Below are 20247 nucleotides of genomic sequence, written 5' to 3' on the forward strand. Positions count from 1 at the left end.
GGGTAATATGGACTGCCACTGGAAAATTAGGGTATATTGGATAGGGACATGTATGCCTTTTAACAAGCCACCTGCAGACCCATCAAAGGGCGTCAGTGAAGGAAAAAATAAGCTAAAGGTAGCACTCCACAGTTAGATGTGTAGTTTCGCATTTTCAAATATGAGAGCTAGTGTGCAATAAAATTCATTTTTGGATATCTGAGTATTAAAATTGACTTTGTATTGGGTTTATATGAACATCAAGGTTTTTAATGTATGTAACATAGGCTGTTTTCTGTATGACAGTCCGTATTTGCATGTCCCTACCATACATTGGTCCGGCAATTATTGTAATGTTTTTTTCTAACTTTTTATCGCACGAACTTTGTGATTGGATTTTACGAAAAAATGAGGCGAAAGACACCCATTTTTTATTTGATCATTAGGAAGATTTAGGGAAACAGTTTCTGAAAAGGTATCACTCAAAGGTGATGAAATTCTAGTTTGATCCAAAATTTGGGGGAAAATGTGACATGTTCACCCCCCTTTTTGCAATATTTTATGGGAAATAAATGCAGAATGTTGCCATGGATACACATAAAAGGAATTAATTTTCACCCTTTTAACTTTTGAAAATCAAATCTATGGAAGATACTGATTACATTCATATGCACATGTACACCACAAACAGTCAGGTTAATGTATTAGAAATCCAGGAATAGGAGATGATAAAACATTTTGTGGCTCATTTTTAATTTTGTTTTCTAACTGTGGAGTGCTACCAAAGATACTAATGCTGAATTCACACGTAATACGAATTCGATTCGCATTAATTAATTTGAATTAGTTTAATTCGCATTCGAAACGTTTAAAGTCCTAACGTCAATTTTTATTCGAATTGCGAAGCGCGTCAAATTAGCTTTACTGCCCAAACGACGTTAACTTTTAATTTGTATTAACAAAAACGTATTTCTAATGGAGATAAAGGCCAATTTACATGTAAAAATGTCAGTGTGGTAGATTATATTATTGGCTCGGCAAATTTTCTTACACTTCTTCAAAACTTTTTTTTGAAACATCAAAATTATTTTCCGATGCTCACACTCCATTGTCACTTTCTATGTGTATATATGAAAACGAGAAAAGAAATCACTTTAAAAAAGGGATGTTCACACCAACTGAAGAGGTTGAAAGATGGGACATCGAAAATTTGGATACTTTTATTGAAAATATAGATAAAACCCATACTGACATTATTCCCACTGAGCTTGAGTCTGTAAATATAGAAGATGTAAATCATAATTGTGTAAATAATATTGTTAAAAGAACTTGTTGATGCTGCTAAGACTACTTTTGGTACTTATATGAAATGTGATAAACAAAATAATGTTAAAATGAATACATCCAAGCCTTGGTTTGACGAAGATTGCTAGACTGCAAGAAAAAAATTCAAAAAAATCTAAGAGAAAACTGAAACGTAACTTTTCACCAGATCTTTTCAATGAGACAAAATCTCTAGAAAAGCAATACAAAAGAACAATGGATAAAAGTATAAATAAACACCACAAGAAAATTAGAAACAAGATTAGTAATTTGAATTAAAAAAATCCAAAGGAATACTGGAAAATTTTAAACGATAACAAAAAATCTAAAACTCCAGATATCCCAATTACTGTTTTGTTTGATTATTTTAAAGATTTGAATAGCGGTGAAAATGTAGATAATGAAAATCCTTCGGAAAGCCAGGTTGATGTAGATAGTTTGAATGTACATATTAACTCTGTAATAACTCGTGAGGAAGTTGAAAATGCTTTAAAGGGTCTGAAAAATAATAAAGCATCTGCTAATGATAGAATTGTTAATGAATATCTGAAGCATTCTTTCAGTGTTATGTGTGATATTTATGTAAAACTATTTAATGTAATTTTTGATACAGGTATTGTACCCGAAGAATGGTTATGGGGCGATATAATTCCAGTGTTTAAAAATAAAGGGGATAAATTTGATCCAAAGAATTTTAGACCTATCACCATAATAAGCTGCTTTGGGAAACTTTTCACATCTGTATTAAATAACAGATTAAATACATATTCGAAAGAATATAGCTTAATATGCGAAAACCAAGGAGGCTTCCGGAAAGGATACTCCACTATTGATAATTTATTTATTTTATACTCTCTCATTCAGACGATGAAAAACAAAAAGAGGAAACTTTTTTGTGCTTTTATCGATTTTGCTAAAGCTTTTGATACCGTTTGGAGAAATGGCCTGTGGCAAAAATTACTATTAAATGATATAAATGGTAAAATGTATAATGTAATTTTTAATATGTATAATAGTTGTATTAAATCTCATATTTCATTTAATGGTGATACTACCGAATACTTTCCATGTAATATAGGTGTTAGACAAGGAGAAAATTTATCTCCTTTTCTTTTTTCTTTATATCTGAATGACTTGGAAGATTTTTTTCATAGAAATGATGTAATAGGTCTAAACACAGTGACACATGAAATAGAAAAACAAATTAATATTTACTTGAAACTTTATGTATTACTTTATGCAGATGATACTGTTTTATTTTCTGAAACTACACAAGATCTTCAACAACAGCTAAATACATTTTATGAATACTGTGATATATGGAAACTGAAAGTTAATCCAACCAAAACAAAAATTGTTATTTTTGGTAATGGTAGATTGACAAGCAAATTAAATTTTACTCTTGCTGGTAATGATTTAGAAATTGTCAAGGATATTTCATATTTAGGCATTATTTTTTCCAAAACGGGTAGTTTTAAAAGGGCTAAAAATCAACTCATTAGTAAAGCCACCAAAGCTATGTATGAAGTTCTAAAAAAAGGCCGCTTACATAACCTGACAGTTAAATGTCAGTACGATCTTTTTTTAAAAATTGTAAGGCCTATATTGCTATATGGTTGTGAAATTTGGGGATTTAGTAATAATGATGAAATAGAAAGAGTGCATTTGAAGTTTTGTAAACTTTTGTTAAACTTGAAAAAATCAACCCCAAGCTTTATGGTATATGGAGAGCTAGGTGCTTATCCTATGTCAGTATATGTGGAACACCGTATGGTATCTTTTTGGTCTAATATTGTAAACAGTTCTGATAGTAAAATGACAAATATTCTATATAGATATATTTATAAACTTAACGTAGATGGTGAATTTACTTTCGAATGGTTGATTTGTATAAAAGATATCTTAAATAAATATGGATTTTCAAATATTTGGTTAAATCAGGGTAACTATAGTTTTAATCCAAAATGGTTAAAGTTAAGCATTAAACAAAGAATTTTTGACCAATTTCAGCAGACTTGGAAATCAGAAATGGAGAATTCTCCAAAAGCATTATTTTACAAACTATTTAAAGAAAACTTTGAATTTGAAGAATATTTAGATTTATTACCTTATAAAGATAAAATAACGCTATGTAGGTTTAGAACTGGAAATCACCGGTTACCTATAGAAACCGGTAGATGGCGTAGAATTATTAGACAGGAAAGGTACTGTGTACTTCGTAATTCTCATGAAATAGGTGATGAATTTCACTATATTTTAAACTGTACAGCTCTAACAGAAAGTAGAAGAGCTTTTCTTAAACCTTACTATATAAGCCGAGTAAATGTTTTGAAATTCGGCAGTTTATTTATTTCAAAAAATATTCGTGTATTGAAAAATTTGTGTAAATTAATTAGAATTATCAATATAGAAGTATGTTCTCCAGGTTGATCAACAATCTCTCATTCTTGTTGCTCGTTTTTGTGGAAACTTGCAAAATCTGTATGTTATTGTATGTAAAAATATCTTTCTTTGTACCATTTACTTGGTTTTATAAGAAATAAAGAATCTTGAAATCTTGAATGCGAATTGTTTAATTCGAATTAGCCAATTCGAATCAATTCGAATTAAAACAGAAGAGTGTGTGACTTCGTCTTGGGTGATAATTGTTCCCCACATCCCGAATGATAATCTATCCTTACACCTTCATCCAAATGATTAATAATAATAATAATAAAAATAATATAAAACATTTTGACACTAATAAATACAACGTTTCTTCATTTTAACTTTAAGCTTTTTTTAATGTTAAGACGTTCATAAGTGAAAGTGAATATCAGTGATTACGTGTAATATAATATATAAATATCTATAATGAGTTTTTACAATCCTTTAGTTCCGAGAATAAATCAGACCACCCGCATCTTTCGTTATAAAATATTCATAAAAGTTTTGTACTGGACATTGGTCAATTAGAAACCCAATAAAGCAAAACACAACAATCATATATACCATCTTTTATGAAATTATTTATATAAATGAATTTGCCAATTCGACTTATACTATTGTATACGGATCGAAACGATACATCATCGCTAAACATATATAGGTTATGAAACACTTTATTGAGATATTTTTTTTATGCGGAACTAAAAGGCCGACTCGAACTTTTACCTTATGCTCGAGATTGACATTGCCTGGATCTCAACCCATAAGAAAAAAATCTAGAATTTGCTAAACATTTGGTAATGACCTTTTAATGAGCTATTGCAGTCTTCTATGCAAAGAACAGTGGATGTAGCCTTGGGTCCTGTCTCACTTATAGACATCATTACGCCTGACTCTATCCACGAAGAAAAACATTGTGCCAGGATGCCAGGCTTAAGTAGGTGATATTGGACAAAATACTTTGCCCTGTATCGAAGGAAAAAACCCCAAAGGAGTTCAAACAGCAGACAAAAATTCCTAAACCTGATCTGACTATTATCCTTAACGATGTTATAAAGTTTAAGGCGTGTGATATTGTGAGTTTACACTATTGTTTCAGATAAGGGTGAAGATTGGTACCTATTACAATGTTTAAACCTGCTACATTTGTTTACACCAGTCCTAAGTCAGGAACCTGATGTTCAGTATCATAGACCGATTATTTTCCCTTTTGAATGGTTTAATTTACACTTAGTAATTTTTTGGGACCTTTACAGCTTGCTGTTCGATGTAAGCCAAGGCTCCGTGTTGAAGACCGTACGTTGACCTATATATGCAATAATGGTTTACTTTTACAAATTTTGACTTGGATGGAGAGTTGTCTCATTGGCACATATACCACATCTTCCTATATCTATCTACATTAATAAAATAAAACCTTGACGTCAGTGACTATATTTTTTATTGAATTTTAACCATCTTTTACAAACAGTCAACATATGTATAGTATATGAATGATCTATATAAACCAATATACTTCTGAAAAGATCGTTAATAGCTAAATATAGCACATTGATTTCAAAACGAAACATACATATTGATGCTAATTACTTCCCTGGAGATCTCTGGTACATCTTATATTATATATACATTTCTTATGGGTAATAAATATATAAAATAAGCCATTTTATTGTCATTATTGCTTCACCTTATTTTTTTTTTATCAAAATAAGAAGGTCTAGGCCATGTTTTGAATATTTATGTTCAAACCTACTAGCCGACAATGGAAACCGTACACCCTGAAAATGAAATTGCTGTACAGATTGAATCTATTTTTACAACAAAAGTTGTAATACTTTTTTTTATGTTAGATCGCACTAGCCTTAAAGACATCTTCCAAGCAAGGACAGAAGATTTTCAACTCGGCAATCTTTAAACGTAGGACTAAAAATGTCGTTTGATGAAATTAAATACCCTACATTGATACTTTCAATAACTTGTGGTCAAATCAATGAAAGATCCCACTCCTAAATTCATTCTGTATTGGCAACAATATCAAATTTCCAACAAGATATTTGTATACAAGATATTTGTATATCTTGTTGGAAAGAAGTAGGTCCAGTAAGAGCCCTTTTTGGCCTCAAAATATAGCAGTTTTACAAAATTGATAAAATGTAAACTTTTAGTTATTTATTGAACAGTAGAGTGCTTCTGCGACATAAATATGATCTATTTTTGACTATACAATGAACATATATCGGGTACTGGCACCTTAAAGTCATTCTAAGTTACTGAATTCTTCAAAATTCTAGCACTTTAGTTAATCTTTAGACGGTTTTCGTGTAAAACGAAAGTGGCCGCATTCGTGTTCATCCTTAATTTTGAAATGGAAGTTGTATTTTATGATAATACATAACATATATAAAGGTTGAAGATGAACACGGATGCGGCCACTTTCATTTTTGACAAAACCCATCCGAAAAGTGACATTTTTCGGCATATTTGGTTGATTTTTCATATTTGAGCTTGAATCGGATCGTTTTTAATAACTAAATCAGTTCAAATCTTTCACATAAACTACTAGTAATTGATTCAAATGAAATAGACACTTAAGTATTAATAAAGTGTCAAAATCTTTTGTCAGATGAACCTGAAATTTGAGGCCAAAATCGGTACTACCGGACCTACTCCTCTATTGGTACATTCAATCGGAATAAAGTCCTCATAGATGTATCTTTACAATCAAAGACCTGACTTCATTTATAAATCATCGAGAGGATCTCCAATGAATGCCAACTGTCATACGACTCGATAGACATAAACATAAATATAAATACACACTCAGGCACTTGCAATGCGTAACATATCCCCAGCTGAGGGTTAAATTGAAGGTGGATTGATACGTATTCAAATGAATGAAATTAGTGACTTGCAAGCCAACAATATTTACCGATATTTTAGCTTATTTTGACGAAACAGGTTCAAGCTGACTGCAAATTCCGTTTTTATAAATGTTTGAATCAGAGACAGTCATATTTTATCAAAGGTTTGGTTATATTGCTTGCAACTTCCGTATAGATGTATGTAATACATGTACTTGCAATGAATGAAGTGCACATCTGGAAATATGCGTCAAAGTGGTGAACTTTTACTAGTTATGAATCAACTTCGCGTATCAAGATCTTTTTACTAGTTAAAAGTTTAAATCAATCAATTTTGATATTAAAATATATTGGTTTATTTTAAATTATGAATTAGATATATCGTTATTTTAAAGTTGTAACATAAATTGGATTTTTTTCCTTTGATGTTTTAACGAAATAATCTGCTTAAAAGTGTGCTGAGGGAAGACCATGGACTATTATCTGCAATTTGATGTTGTACCATGATACTTCGCTAATATGCCCGCGTCACACTGTCCCGATTTTAAAGCAGATGACCACACGATTATGGAAATTTTCAAAACCGGGACTGATCGTATCCAGATCGGGCTATTCTTAGTTCCATCTTCAACCATCGTAGAACCATCGGCCACTTTTTCTAGCCTTCGGGGTCAACTTCGGGAAGGGTTCTTAATTTTTTAACATGTTAAAAAATCCCCGAAGGTGCGTCCGATGTTGAGGATTCGTATTGAGTTCGTATCACCATCCTCACCATCGTAATGTCACCGGGAATGCATCTTTGAAAATCGTATTGCATTCGTGTTTCCATCGTTTTCATCGGGCAGTTTTGACATTACGATGTCTACACGAATGAATCACTAAGCTACCCGAAGGTCTTACGATGGCAACATGACTTCGTGAAGACCTCGTAATACCGTCGTGTCGCCATCGAATAAAAGTACGAAGGCGACAAGATGGAACTACGACGGCAATAAATCCAGCTAAATGTAAGTTAATTTTCACGCTAAAATACATCTAAAGTGCCATGCGCGATATGCACTGGTCAGTCTAATACGACAGTTAAGAAAGACGTTCACAAAACATGGAGCTCATATCATATGATTCTATGAGCACAAGAAAGGCGACAGCGTTGTTTCTATTAATTCAAATAGAACAAGAAGAGCAGCTATTGCAGGCTCAGGATTTACTTTTACAAGTTAAATATAATTTTTTGTCAATTTTCAATATCAAGTGACATAATGGAATGCGCCTCGTACACCAACACTGCAGGTACACGTATATAGGGAAACTTTTTCTTCATTATTCTGATTTTTTATGTATCGTCTGAGTTGTTGTCACACAAATGTTTAATCCATAACCATTTTGTTTTCTATATGTCATATTTTGCCGCATTTTTTGCTTTCACCTAACCTTCCTGTTGTCTATATTATTATGATATTCTCCTGGAAAGAGCTCTTTTTAAATAAAAGGGATCAACGAACCCATTACCTGACCTTTAAGATAGATCAATAAACATGGGCATAATTATGGGTGATTATTCAGACTAGTGCACACATTTTACAGTTCAAACAAAGCAATGCCGAGCGTGGCATCCCCTCGTATGTAACATAATGGGGGGAAATATGGACACTATATTTGTATATGACACATGCAGACAATGGTAAATTGAATATACATTTTTGATACATAAACTATTTTTTTTATAAATCAACCAAAACATTCAGTAACTGGAAATACCTTTATATTGTCTAATAGAACCAGCAGGTAAAAAAATGAGCAACAAATTTCCTGTGTATTATGCTATTTCAAGGAGAAAAAACAAGACCATATGCATGACCTTGACCTTTGGCCTTGAACGTAAAAAATGTCAGATCACTACAAGGGGGAACAATATATACCAAATGTGGTTAAAATCTTTTCATCAATATTGGTTTTAAAATGTCCACAAGGTTGATATTGCTTTGTATTACAACTGCCACTGTGAACTTGACCTTTGAACTTTAAAGTCAACAGCGCTTAAGATATTCTTAACAAGTAACACCATACTAAGTTTCGAGCATGGTTGGTTCTTGAGTGTCCATAACAATTTTATCTACACGAAACTTACATGTAGTAGGCGAGGGGATAATAAACTAAGTTTTATAAGAATTAGACAAAAAGATCAATTTTCCGCCATGCATGGTAGACTTGTACAGAAACGATATGTTGTCGAAATACTGTTCGTATCATAAAAAAAGTTTAAAAAAAACAGGTAGAACGCATTTTTAGATCGTTTGTATACTTGTATAATGTACATACATGTACATTCTCATTAAGAAAAAAATCACACACCTAATTAAATGGGCATTCAAAAAATCAGAATGTGAATATATATGTTCAAACTCTTTTATGTCATTTTTTAGTAGCAATAAACAAAAAAACTATGTTAATTGGACATGCTTTGATACTATATATGCCCTTGAATTTTTACTAGATAACATTTTTGTTCGCTTTGGGAATTCCGTATATCGTCAGATTATCGGAATTCCAATGGGGACTAACTGTGCACCACTTATTGCGGACCTCTTTTTGTATTGTTACGAGTTACAATTTATGACAAAAATAAGCAAAGACCCATCAAAACAACATCTGATAAACAAATTTAATAATACTTTTAGATATTTGGATGATATTTTGGCTCTAAATAATGACGACTTCAGTATGTATATTAATGAAATTTATCCTGGTAAACTTACTTTAAATAAAGCTAATACTAACAATGACCACTGCCCTTTCCTCGATCTTGATATCTATATCACTAACGGAAAGCTGAATACTAAAATTTATGATAAAAGGGATGATTTTTCATTTCCTATCGTTAATTATCCGTTTTTAGATGGTGACGTTCCCTTGTCACCATCTTACGGTGTTTATATATCTCAACTTGTACGATTCGCTCGTGTATGTAACAATGTTTTAGATTTTAACGAGAGAAATTTATGTATTACTGAAAAATTATTACACCAGGGTTTTCGATATCACAAACTAGTCAAAACATTTACTAAATTTTATCATCGGTATAAAGACATCATTCGTAAATATAGCTCAACATGCAGACTTTTTATACGTTCAGGTATTTCACATCCAATTTTTTATGGAAATATTCTTTATAAAGCACAAAGGTGTCAGTATTCACCTCATAAACTTACAAAACCTTTGAATAGACTTATTAAGAAGGGATATAATTACGATACTGTTGTCAAGTCATAATTAAAGATTGCATATTTTGGCGTTAATATTGAGTCACTGATAAGGTCTTTGCGTCGGAACTAAACACATTTATTCTAAAAACAGTTGTTGGCATGACACGGGTTATGTTCTTCTCATATATGTTATGATGGTATGATACTAAACCCCTTACGGGAAGGATTGTGCCTGATGTTCATATGATGAAATCATAATCTTTCAGTCAGTTTAATTGAAGTCTGGAGCTGGCATGTCAGTTAACTGCTAGTAGTCTGTTGTTATTTATGTATTATTGTCATTTTGTTTATTTTCTTTGGTTACATCTTCTGACATCAGACTCGGACTTCTCTTGAACTGAATTTTAATGTGCGTATTGTTATGCTTTTACTTTTCTACACTGGTTAGAGGTATAGGGGGAGGGTTGAGATCTCACAAACATGTTTAACCCCGCCGCATTTTTGCGCCTGTCCCAAGTCAGGAGCCTCTGGCCTTTGTTAGTCTTGTATTATTTAAATTTTAGTTTCTTGTGTACAATTTGGAAATTAGTATGGCGTTCATTATCACTGAACTAGTATATATTTGTTTAGGGGCCAGCTGAAGGACGCCTCCGGGTGCGGGTATTTCTCGCTACATTGAAGACCTGTTGGTGACCTTCTGCTGTTGTGTTTTATTTTTATTTCGGTCGGGTTGTTGTCTCTTTGACACATTCCCCATTTCCATTCTCAATTTTATTTTACCTTTATTTATCTTGTTTAAAACGCGTGATGACTTCAGCATATAATTTAAATGCATCGTTAGCTGTACACGACGTCTTTTATACATCGTATGGCCATCGCGCCATCATCGTAATCCATCGTGTAGCCTTCGAGATCCATCGTGTAGTCTTCGGCTGAGATATGAATCTTAAATACCCGTCGTCAGTTAACCGTCGTATGTCCATCTTTCGCTATCGTATATAATTTCGGCACCATCGTATAGACTTCGTTATTCATCGTACTTGCTTCGGTCACTTTTTGGTATTTTAACGAGATCGGGACCAACTTCGTACGAACTTACAGTTTTCGCATTCGGATGTCCATCGTATATAAAAATCGGGACAGTGTGACGCGGGCATTAGGTAAATATGCAACTCAACTAGAATAAAAAAAAAATAATCCTATCGTCATTAGAATAATTATTTAATCCTTGTCGTTGGAATCCTACTTTTTTGTTTACTTTCCGATAATGAAATTACCTGCGCATACGATCATACACGGGCGCAAAACTAAAAAATCGTGAAAAACCTACATTTTCTTTATTTTCAGGGGCTCTATTAAATGAAATATGCAGAAGATCATACACGAAGTCTGTATGTCTGTTTTTACGTCATTGTTTATGTTTTTACTTTCACGTTGCATTTGTTTGCACCTGTGTAAATTAAGTATTAAAGGAACCCATTGTTCATTGGTTGTCGTTTGTTTGTATGGTTTATAATGTTTCTCAATTCTCATTTTATATATCTATAGATTAGACCATTGGTTTTCATGTTTGAATGGTTTTACAATAGTTATTGTTGGGCTATTGATAGCTTGTTGTTCGGTGTGAGCGAAGGCTTTGTGTTGAAGGCCGTACTTTGAAATATATTGTGGGTTTTTTTATACACATTATGGAGAGTTCTTTCATTGGCACTCATTCCACATTTTATTTCTATTTTAGATAATGTTTCTTTGCACACTATAGAAATCGTAAATAATTATACAATATGTGCTCACGGTTGAGTTTAAACTGAGTCAATATAATTAATAACAAATACCTTACATCCGATATGAAGAAACTTTTATTTTTTAGTATTTAGTATTTAATTATATTTACTCATTGAGTTAAAATAATTAATATATTAGATAATAATTTGGTGGTTCAATGTTCATAAGTTACCTATAAATGAGCTTGATGTTAAGCAGTAGTCAACACGTGGATTTTACAGATATGATTATAGAATCGAAACCTTTGGTATGTTGTATTTACAATAGTACTAGTTCTTCAAGAACTTCTGGATAGACCATGTCAGTGAAATATTTAAAACTATTTCCAAAGCCTCGTACTCTTTTTTGGCAGCGTATAACATTGTTCTAATTCAATCAATTACTAAAATGGTTTGATATATAGCTTTCAGGAGCCTGTAATTCAGTGGTTGTCGTTTGTTTATGTGTTACATAATTGTTTTTCGTTCATTTTTTAACATAAATAAGGCCGTCAGTTTTCTCGTTTGAATTGTTTTACTTTGTCTTATCGGGGCCTTTTAAAGCTGACTATGCGATATGGGCTTTGCTCATTGTGGAAAGCCGTACGGTGAACGATAGTTGTTAATGTTTGTGTCATTTTGGTCTTTTGTGGATAGTTGTCTCATTGGCAATCATACTAGATCTTCTTTTTTATATTAATTATTTTTAAGTAAGTTTGTTAAAGAGCATCCAGACAAGCAGTAATTCTGAAGTGAAATTGCATTTACATACTCTATATCTAACGTTGTATCCACCACAAAAGTTTAAGGAATGATTTTCATTTAGAGCTAGTGTCTTCAAAATATGATATTCCTAATGATTAACTTTACTTTTTTTATTGTCAACAAAGAATGTATCGGTAAGGGCCGATTTTTACCTCAAATTCCAGGTTCATCTAACGAAAGGTTGTGGACATTTTTTAAACACTATAGTGTTGATTCAATAGTTTATGTGAAAGATTTTAACTAATCAAGTCAATAAAACCGCTCCGATTCAAGCTTAAATATAAAAAATCTATCAAATATGACAAAAAGATGTCACTTTTCAGATGTTTTTGGTCAAAAATGAACTTGCAGTGGCCGCATCCGTGTTCATCCTCAACCTTTATATATGTAATGTGTCATCATCCAATAATACAACTTACATTTCAATATTTAGAATGAACACAAATGCGGCCACTTTCAAAAATTTAACTACAATGCTAAAATTGTGAACATTTCAGTGATTTAGCATGCATGAATTAAGGATGATAGTACCCGATATATGTGCAATGTATTGTCAAAAACAACCCATATTTATGTTGCAGAAGCATTCTACTTTCCAATAAATAACTAAAAAGTTTACATTTTATCAATTATGTAAAACTGCTATATTTTGCGGCTAAAAAGGGAATCTTACTGAATTTAAGAAAATATCTGAAATACGCCACAGATATAAAATTTTCATGACAATCTTCTGAATGATTTTTACTATGTAGTCTTGCCTCCGATTGTATTTAAAATGTTCTGTTATGATATACATGTATATATTTAGGATATACCTATAAGCTGTATTGCTTTTGGTTTGAAATAAACTAAACTTTACACAAACGAAGTGTCCCACAGAAAGAGAGGAGACAATGTGTGCAATATTTATTGTCTATAGTTTGTATATTTGTAATTGTATACCACCGCTTTTTAAAATTACATTGTAGTTGGAGTATACTGTTTTACCTATGTCTGTCCGTCTTTCCGTCGTATGGTCAGTCCCGTTTATTCAGACGTTTACACCACATTTTAATGTTTATATCGAATAGACAGAAACAAATATTATAGTCTGGCTCATATATATTTGGAAGTACTGTTAGCTGATAGAATACTATAAAATTATTCGACTGCTATGTTTGTATTTTTTTATGAATGCATACTTTTACATGTACGATACACATTAAATATAAAAAGTAACATTTACTATTAAAAAAAGGGAGTATAATACGTATGCTCATAAAGACACACTAAACAACAAATATATATATATATGGAATGACAAACCCCTATACACAAGATCAAGATAGACTCTTTAATTATGTATAAATAATTTTAAAAAAGCGTTCACACTATTGTGTAATTTGACATACAAATCACGACTCTTTCAGATCATTGAAACATTTATTCAGCTTTGTTTTGTAAAATATTTGTGAATGAGCTTCATCGGATTACATAGCATCATTTGCTTAAAAATCGATAGTAGAATACCTAATTTAGATTTCTTGACGTTTGTTTTCGTAAACATGATACACAACTATTATAATTTGAACATGGTTATAAATTCTCATCAATCATTTATTACTTTGTAGTCGAGGAGATCGTCTCTGTCACAACTACCCGTATCACGTGACTGTGGAAAAAAGGCAAAGTATTCACCGATTGGTCAATCGAAAAAGACAGATTCTCACGATTTCGAATTAACAAATAATTGCAATTCGAGGAAAGGAGGTGAGAAATGCAAATGTACGGACAATCAAGAAAGGTCTGGTGGAGATATGGCGTTTAGCGCCATCTATAGCGGTGGACGCGGCGGGAATATTTCAAAACACCGAGTAGTACAACAAGCAGACGACAGTAACATCGAATTACAAAATGATTCGGACACTTGTTCACGATGTCGGATGTCGAGCACATCGAGTCAAAATGGAAGTGATACGCTGAAACTGAACGTCGGAGGGACAGTGTTTGAAACCTATGTATCTACACTGAAAAAGTTACGGACTTGTAAATTGTCAAGAAGTTACGAAATGAAGAAGTATTATCGAGAGGATAAGGGAGATTACTTTTTAGACAGGGATCCTCAAGTTTTTTCCGTAGTTCTGAACTATTTACGAACAGGAGAATTACATATACCAACTTTTCTATGTGGTCCTATTCTGCAAAGAGAATTCGAACATTGGGGAATAGATGAATTAGACATTGAACGTTGTTGTTGGCAACCGTACAATACTTGGAAAACGCAAAATAGATCCTTGGAAAAATTAGAAAGTGATCGTAAGAAGTCAACAACGCAAAGAGATTTAAAATGTGATCGAAATAGTCCGTCCCGATGGAAACGGGTGCGGGCAATAGTCTGGAATGTCCTACAAGACCCGACCTCATCATGTGGTGCAAAAGTAAGTACTGGTCTCATAACAAAATACAGGTTCATATACAAAGTATTAAGATTGCCAAAAAATTAATGCACTTCCTTAGGCTATAGTCTATAAAAACACGTAGCAACAATATTTTTGACAACCTTTCGTCTATTGTCCGTCGATCACACACAATGTTTACTATAAAGATATAAGAAATATGGTATAAATGCCAAAGAGACAACTCTCCATTAAAGTCACAACTTGTAAAAAAACAAACATTATAGATCAGAGTACCTTCTTCAACACGGAGCCTTGGCTTACACCGAACAGCAAGATATAAAGGGCAAAACATTACTAGTGTAAAACCAGCAAAACAGGAAAACCAACGGTCTACAATCTATATAAAAAATAGAATAAAAGAGAAATGTCAGGTTTATTATTGCTTTAGAATTCTAAAAAGCGTGTTTTTAATGTGAAATAGCACAAAATGCTATTTTTTCGCGTTTAACTAATTTTAATTATTTTCGCACTTTTCTGTATTATAAGATCATATAAAAATACTACAAATAACTCGTATTTGCTATTTACTATCAATCCAATTTAACTATTCTATACAGCCCTCGCACGGTCGGTGTAGGGAGAGAAGTGAACTTCATTAATATTTATCCGATATAGACTCTATTAGAGACGGGGAGAGAACTGAAGTTATTGTGGTCACAAATTCACAACATATAAAATTGAGAATGGAAATGGGGAATGTGTCAAAGAGACAACAACCCGACCAAATAAAAAAACAACAGCAGAAGGTCACCAGCAGGTCTTCAATGTAGCGAGAAATTCCCGCACCTGGAAGCGTCCTTCAGCTGGCCCCTAAACAAATATATACTAGTTCAGTGATAATGAACGCCATATATCTCTATAAAGATAATGAAACAGTTTATAAAAGACAACAGTTATAGAATATATTTAAAAACATAGTACATGTGCATACAAGTGAATCTAGCATAAACTCAATTAAACTAACAGTTCACATACTACGCGTATTAATTGGGGGAAAAAAACCAGAAAATTATATTTTTGTGATAGCATGCAATTCATTTCTTAGAATTTTTTTATATGAAGATATTATGTGATATTTTCTATTATTTTGACTTGTTTAACGAATACCGAATAATTTATTCGTTATTTGATTAACAAGAACTTACCATCATAGGGGGAAGTGAATTGATATTATAAAGCAATGTTTAGTGAATATGATTTGTGGTAGAAAAATCATTGAGTCCTAGTAATTCGAAAAAAATGATAGTTTTGTACTCATTTTTTTGTCACTGTTGAACAGTTGTCAGATTTACATGTAGAATATCTTTTTATTATTTTCCATATTAAAATGTCTGATTGCAAGATGGTTGAACCGTTAGATTGGATTGGCAAATTTACATAAACAGTAACAGTAGAGTGATGCACAACCATATCACATTTTCTTATAAATTTGTACAAATTACACCCCAAAAAAAAAAGAAATATGTACTTTTCCTTTTTGGAATGTTGGATAAAATTAATAAAACATTTTTGATGGCGTATGAGGATTATTGAAAACACAGCTACGTATAGTCTTAATCCCCACCTGCTTATGTTGTTAGCGAAAAACAATATTATTTGCTCCACTTTCAATCAAATGTATTTCTGTATCGAGTTACTCTCACTACACGATTAACACGATCGTTTTTCATTAGATGTGTATTGTATCGCAACTTACTATTGCTGATCGAATTAGATGACCGATTGGTTTAAACGAAAAGTACAACATACACCAAGTTTACGTATACCGTTAAAATTACAAAATAGGTCACAGACTCAGTTCAGGGGCCGTGTCAATGAAAGTATCCTAGGATATGTCCTAAGATAGGTCTTAGAACATTATTTAGGATGGTCTTAGGACGTGTCTGAGACATGTCTTAGGATGTAAAACAAAGCTGTCTTAGGACTGTCCTAACTACGATGGTCCTAGGCCCATCCTAACACATTTATTTAATTGAAAATATATGTAGAGATTTGTATGACATAGATTAAATTGTATTTTAGAACCTATATGTAAAGAGAGAGAGGATGACTCTTATATAGAAAACAATTAACCCAAAATAAAAGTTTAAAAAAATTTCGGAATACTAATAAATACGTTATTAAATATGATAAAAGATATAAATGAATTTAATACGAAAACAAAAGTAAATGGTCACAAAACTTTGTGATACTCGTGCTGCAATTTTAGGACATAAACTAGTTTTGTCCTTAGGTCCACTCGATTTCATTACATGTATCGAATCAGGATTAGGTAAAAAAAGAAGTAAACTTTTTCCCATATTTGAATTATTTAAAATATGTTGCTTATGATGATAGTATTGTTGTAGGCTTAAAAAAGGCAGCACGAAATAATTTAATATAATACAATTAAATCTTTAACAAACATTAAACAATATTTTTTTTAATTAATTTTATTTATGATAGTTTAATATTGTATTAGTATTTTTAGTATTGAGTTTATGCCATATTTGTTGTTTTTATTACGTTTTAGGACGATGTAACCTTTAGGACTATCCTAAGACACCTAATTGTATATCCTAACTTTAGGACCAAGTTTAGGACATATCTTATTTTAGGAGACTTTCGTTAACCCGACTTAGGACTAAGACGTGTCCTAAGACCATCCTAAGACATGTCTTAGTCCTAGGACAGCTTCGTTGACACGGCCCCAGGTCTATATATCTGAGTTAAAAATAAAAGTCTTGGATCGTGAAATTTGATGAAAATCTATATCCTCTTTATTGTTTTTAATATGTGTGTAACCTCTCATTTAGGAGGTGATTACACAACGCGTCCTTACTCCCAACTAACAGCACCGTACTCATCGCCCGTTTTGGATTTTGTCCAACATAATGCAACAAATGAAAGAAACCGACAATCTATGTAAAAAAAAACCCACAACATCAGAATATATAACTTAATGTCTTTATATATTTGATGGATGTTTCAGTCTTTCTTATGGTGTTTTTATTGTCCCGAATCATCTTCTTAAAACCCAATATTCATATACAAAGAAAATTTACAAGTTATATGTCTGTAACATTTACACTCAATTTAACTATTGGCGCGAAAATTGTCTGTTGTATCATTTTTCTCTTTTACTTATCGATCAGATTTTATACGTAGACTTATATAAAATCATAAATGATAATGGTATCTCTGCAATTCTTATCTAATGCATACCATATATGAAAAAGAATATCTCCAATTTATAGATATACGCGTAATTGGTTTTCGCTTTTTATTTATCTACATGAATATGTCTGAATTCGTTTACATATATATATGTAAACCTCAAATCTGTGTCCGTTTTTCAAATCTATGCCCCATCGTGACGTCAATCGCTAATCTATGTCCTTAAAAAATGATTCGGCCTCAAATCTGTGTCTGATTTTTAATCGTGACGTCATTCGCAAATATGTGTCCGTTATGAAAAGATAGGGTCTCAAATCTGTGTTATGTTTTAATTTTTTTCCAATATGTTTCGCCATACGCAAATTTATGCCCTTTTAATAAGTTTAGCCTTATAGTTTTTTTTTAATTTTGTTAAGTAATTTCCCATAATTCAATACTAAGTTGGTATGTTCTCCATGTATGTGTAAGAGCCGAAGTAAAGTATACGTTTAGGAAAATTCGGCTAAATTATTTAGCTGGTATTTATGATATTGTTTCAAGTACGGTCTTACATACTTTTTAGTCTTTTTTCATGTGGTTAAAATCTTTACATGCGTGTGTTATTATTGTATGCCGTCTTTGAGAATGAACCCACAAAATCATATTTATTTTACTAAAAAGACAGTGAAGAATGAATATTTGTTTGCAACTTCAACGTACTTCGTTATGTCTTTGAATTTGTTCATATCGCTGTTACATTGACATTTATACCACTTTATCTATGTTTTTTTTTTATATTTTTTAATTGAAATATTTGTGAATCACAAAAGAACATATTTCAATTGTTTGGTATTAGGTGATATCTATTTAGTTGAAATATAAAACTTAATTGTAATAATGTCTTTAATAACGAAAATATTTCCCCGAGAAGAATCATTCTTTATGTTTTGGCATATTCCTTATCTCCAGAACCAGATGTCAACACTGCAGTTCCTTTGTTTACGGTTGGATTTGTTTTTGAATTGCAAATACTCCCCAATAGTAGGAGTGAAGATATCCTGATAATTGTCAGAAAAAAATTCAAGAGGATAAATCTCTACTTGACGTTTTTGAAAATATTCCATCAGTCCACTATTCATAACAGATGTTCCTCCAGTTTTAAAAACAAAACATAAAGCAATTTTAAACCATGTATATTAATAGTTCAAATGATAACCTTGCTTTTGTCATACAAACCACTTGTACAATGTTTGTTTGGTCACGGTGAGTTAACACTCCGTGTTGAAGGCCATATACGTACTTACACCTGTAATTGTTAACTTTTTATTGTATTGATGACGTTTTGTTATGTTTTACGTTGATGAAAGGACATAGATTTGAGCAAAAAATGGCCATAGATTTGAGTAAAAAAAGGACATAGGTGTGAGACAATAAGGACATACATTTGAGACATTCAAGGACGCAATATTAAAAAGGACATAGATTTGCGGAAAGGACATAGATTTGAGGCCGGACATAGATTTGAGGCTTACATATATAATATCTTGTTTTAAACCATATTTATAATCATGTCCGATTAATTATATCAAAATTTAATTCCCTATGATCACTATATTGAATAATTGGTGTTCCAGAACTAGCTTCGTTACATGTGGTATATGACACCGGATCAGCAGAGTTACTGCTCTTTACCAGAATTCGCTACCTTACATGTGGTATATGACATCGGGTCAGCAGAGTTACTGCTCTTTACAAGAACTCGCTACCTTACATGTGGTATATGACACCGGGTCAGCAGAGTTACTGCTCTTTACCAGAACTCGCTACCTTACATGTGGTATATGACACCGGGTCAGCAGAGTTACTGCTCTTTACCAGAACTCGCGACCTTACATGTGGTATATGACAGCGTGTCAGCAGAGTTACTGCTCTTTATCAGAACTCGCTACCTTACATGTGGTATATGACACCGGGTCAGCAGAGTTACTGCTCTTTACCAGAACTCGCTACCTTACATGTGGTAAATGACACCGGGTCAGCAGAGTTACTGCTCTTTACCAGAACTCGCGACCTTACATGTGGTATATGACACCGGATCAGCAGAGTTACTGCTCTTTACCAGAACTCGCTACCTTACATATGGTAAATGACACCGGGTCAGCAGAGTTACTGCTCTTTGCCAGAACTCGCTACCTTACATGTGGTATATGATACCGGGTCAGCAGAGTTACTGCTCTTTACCAGAACTCGCTACCTTACATGTGGTATATGACACCTGGTCAGCAGAATTACTGCTCTTTACCAGAACTCGCTACCTTACATGTGGTATATGACACCGGGTCAGCAGAGTTAC

The 20247-nt window shown here is 32.5% G+C and overlaps 1 protein-coding gene across 2 annotated transcripts in view; it reads left to right on the plus strand.

Annotated features, from left to right (window-relative positions):
- The window catches only part of LOC134681373 (potassium voltage-gated channel protein Shaw-like), a 39059-nt gene that overhangs the window by 12487 nt on the left and 6325 nt on the right, over positions 1-20247 (plus strand). For both annotated transcript variants that reach the window (XM_063540976.1, XM_063540975.1), the window contains exon 2: positions 13932-14738. In XM_063540976.1, coding sequence (XP_063397046.1) covers positions 13932-14738 — 807 coding nt within the window. The remainder of the gene's footprint in view (positions 1-13931; positions 14739-20247) is intronic.

This window comes from Mytilus trossulus, chromosome 8 (assembly GCF_036588685.1).
Source record: "Mytilus trossulus isolate FHL-02 chromosome 8, PNRI_Mtr1.1.1.hap1, whole genome shotgun sequence".
NCBI lineage: Eukaryota > Metazoa > Mollusca > Bivalvia > Mytilida > Mytilidae > Mytilus > Mytilus trossulus.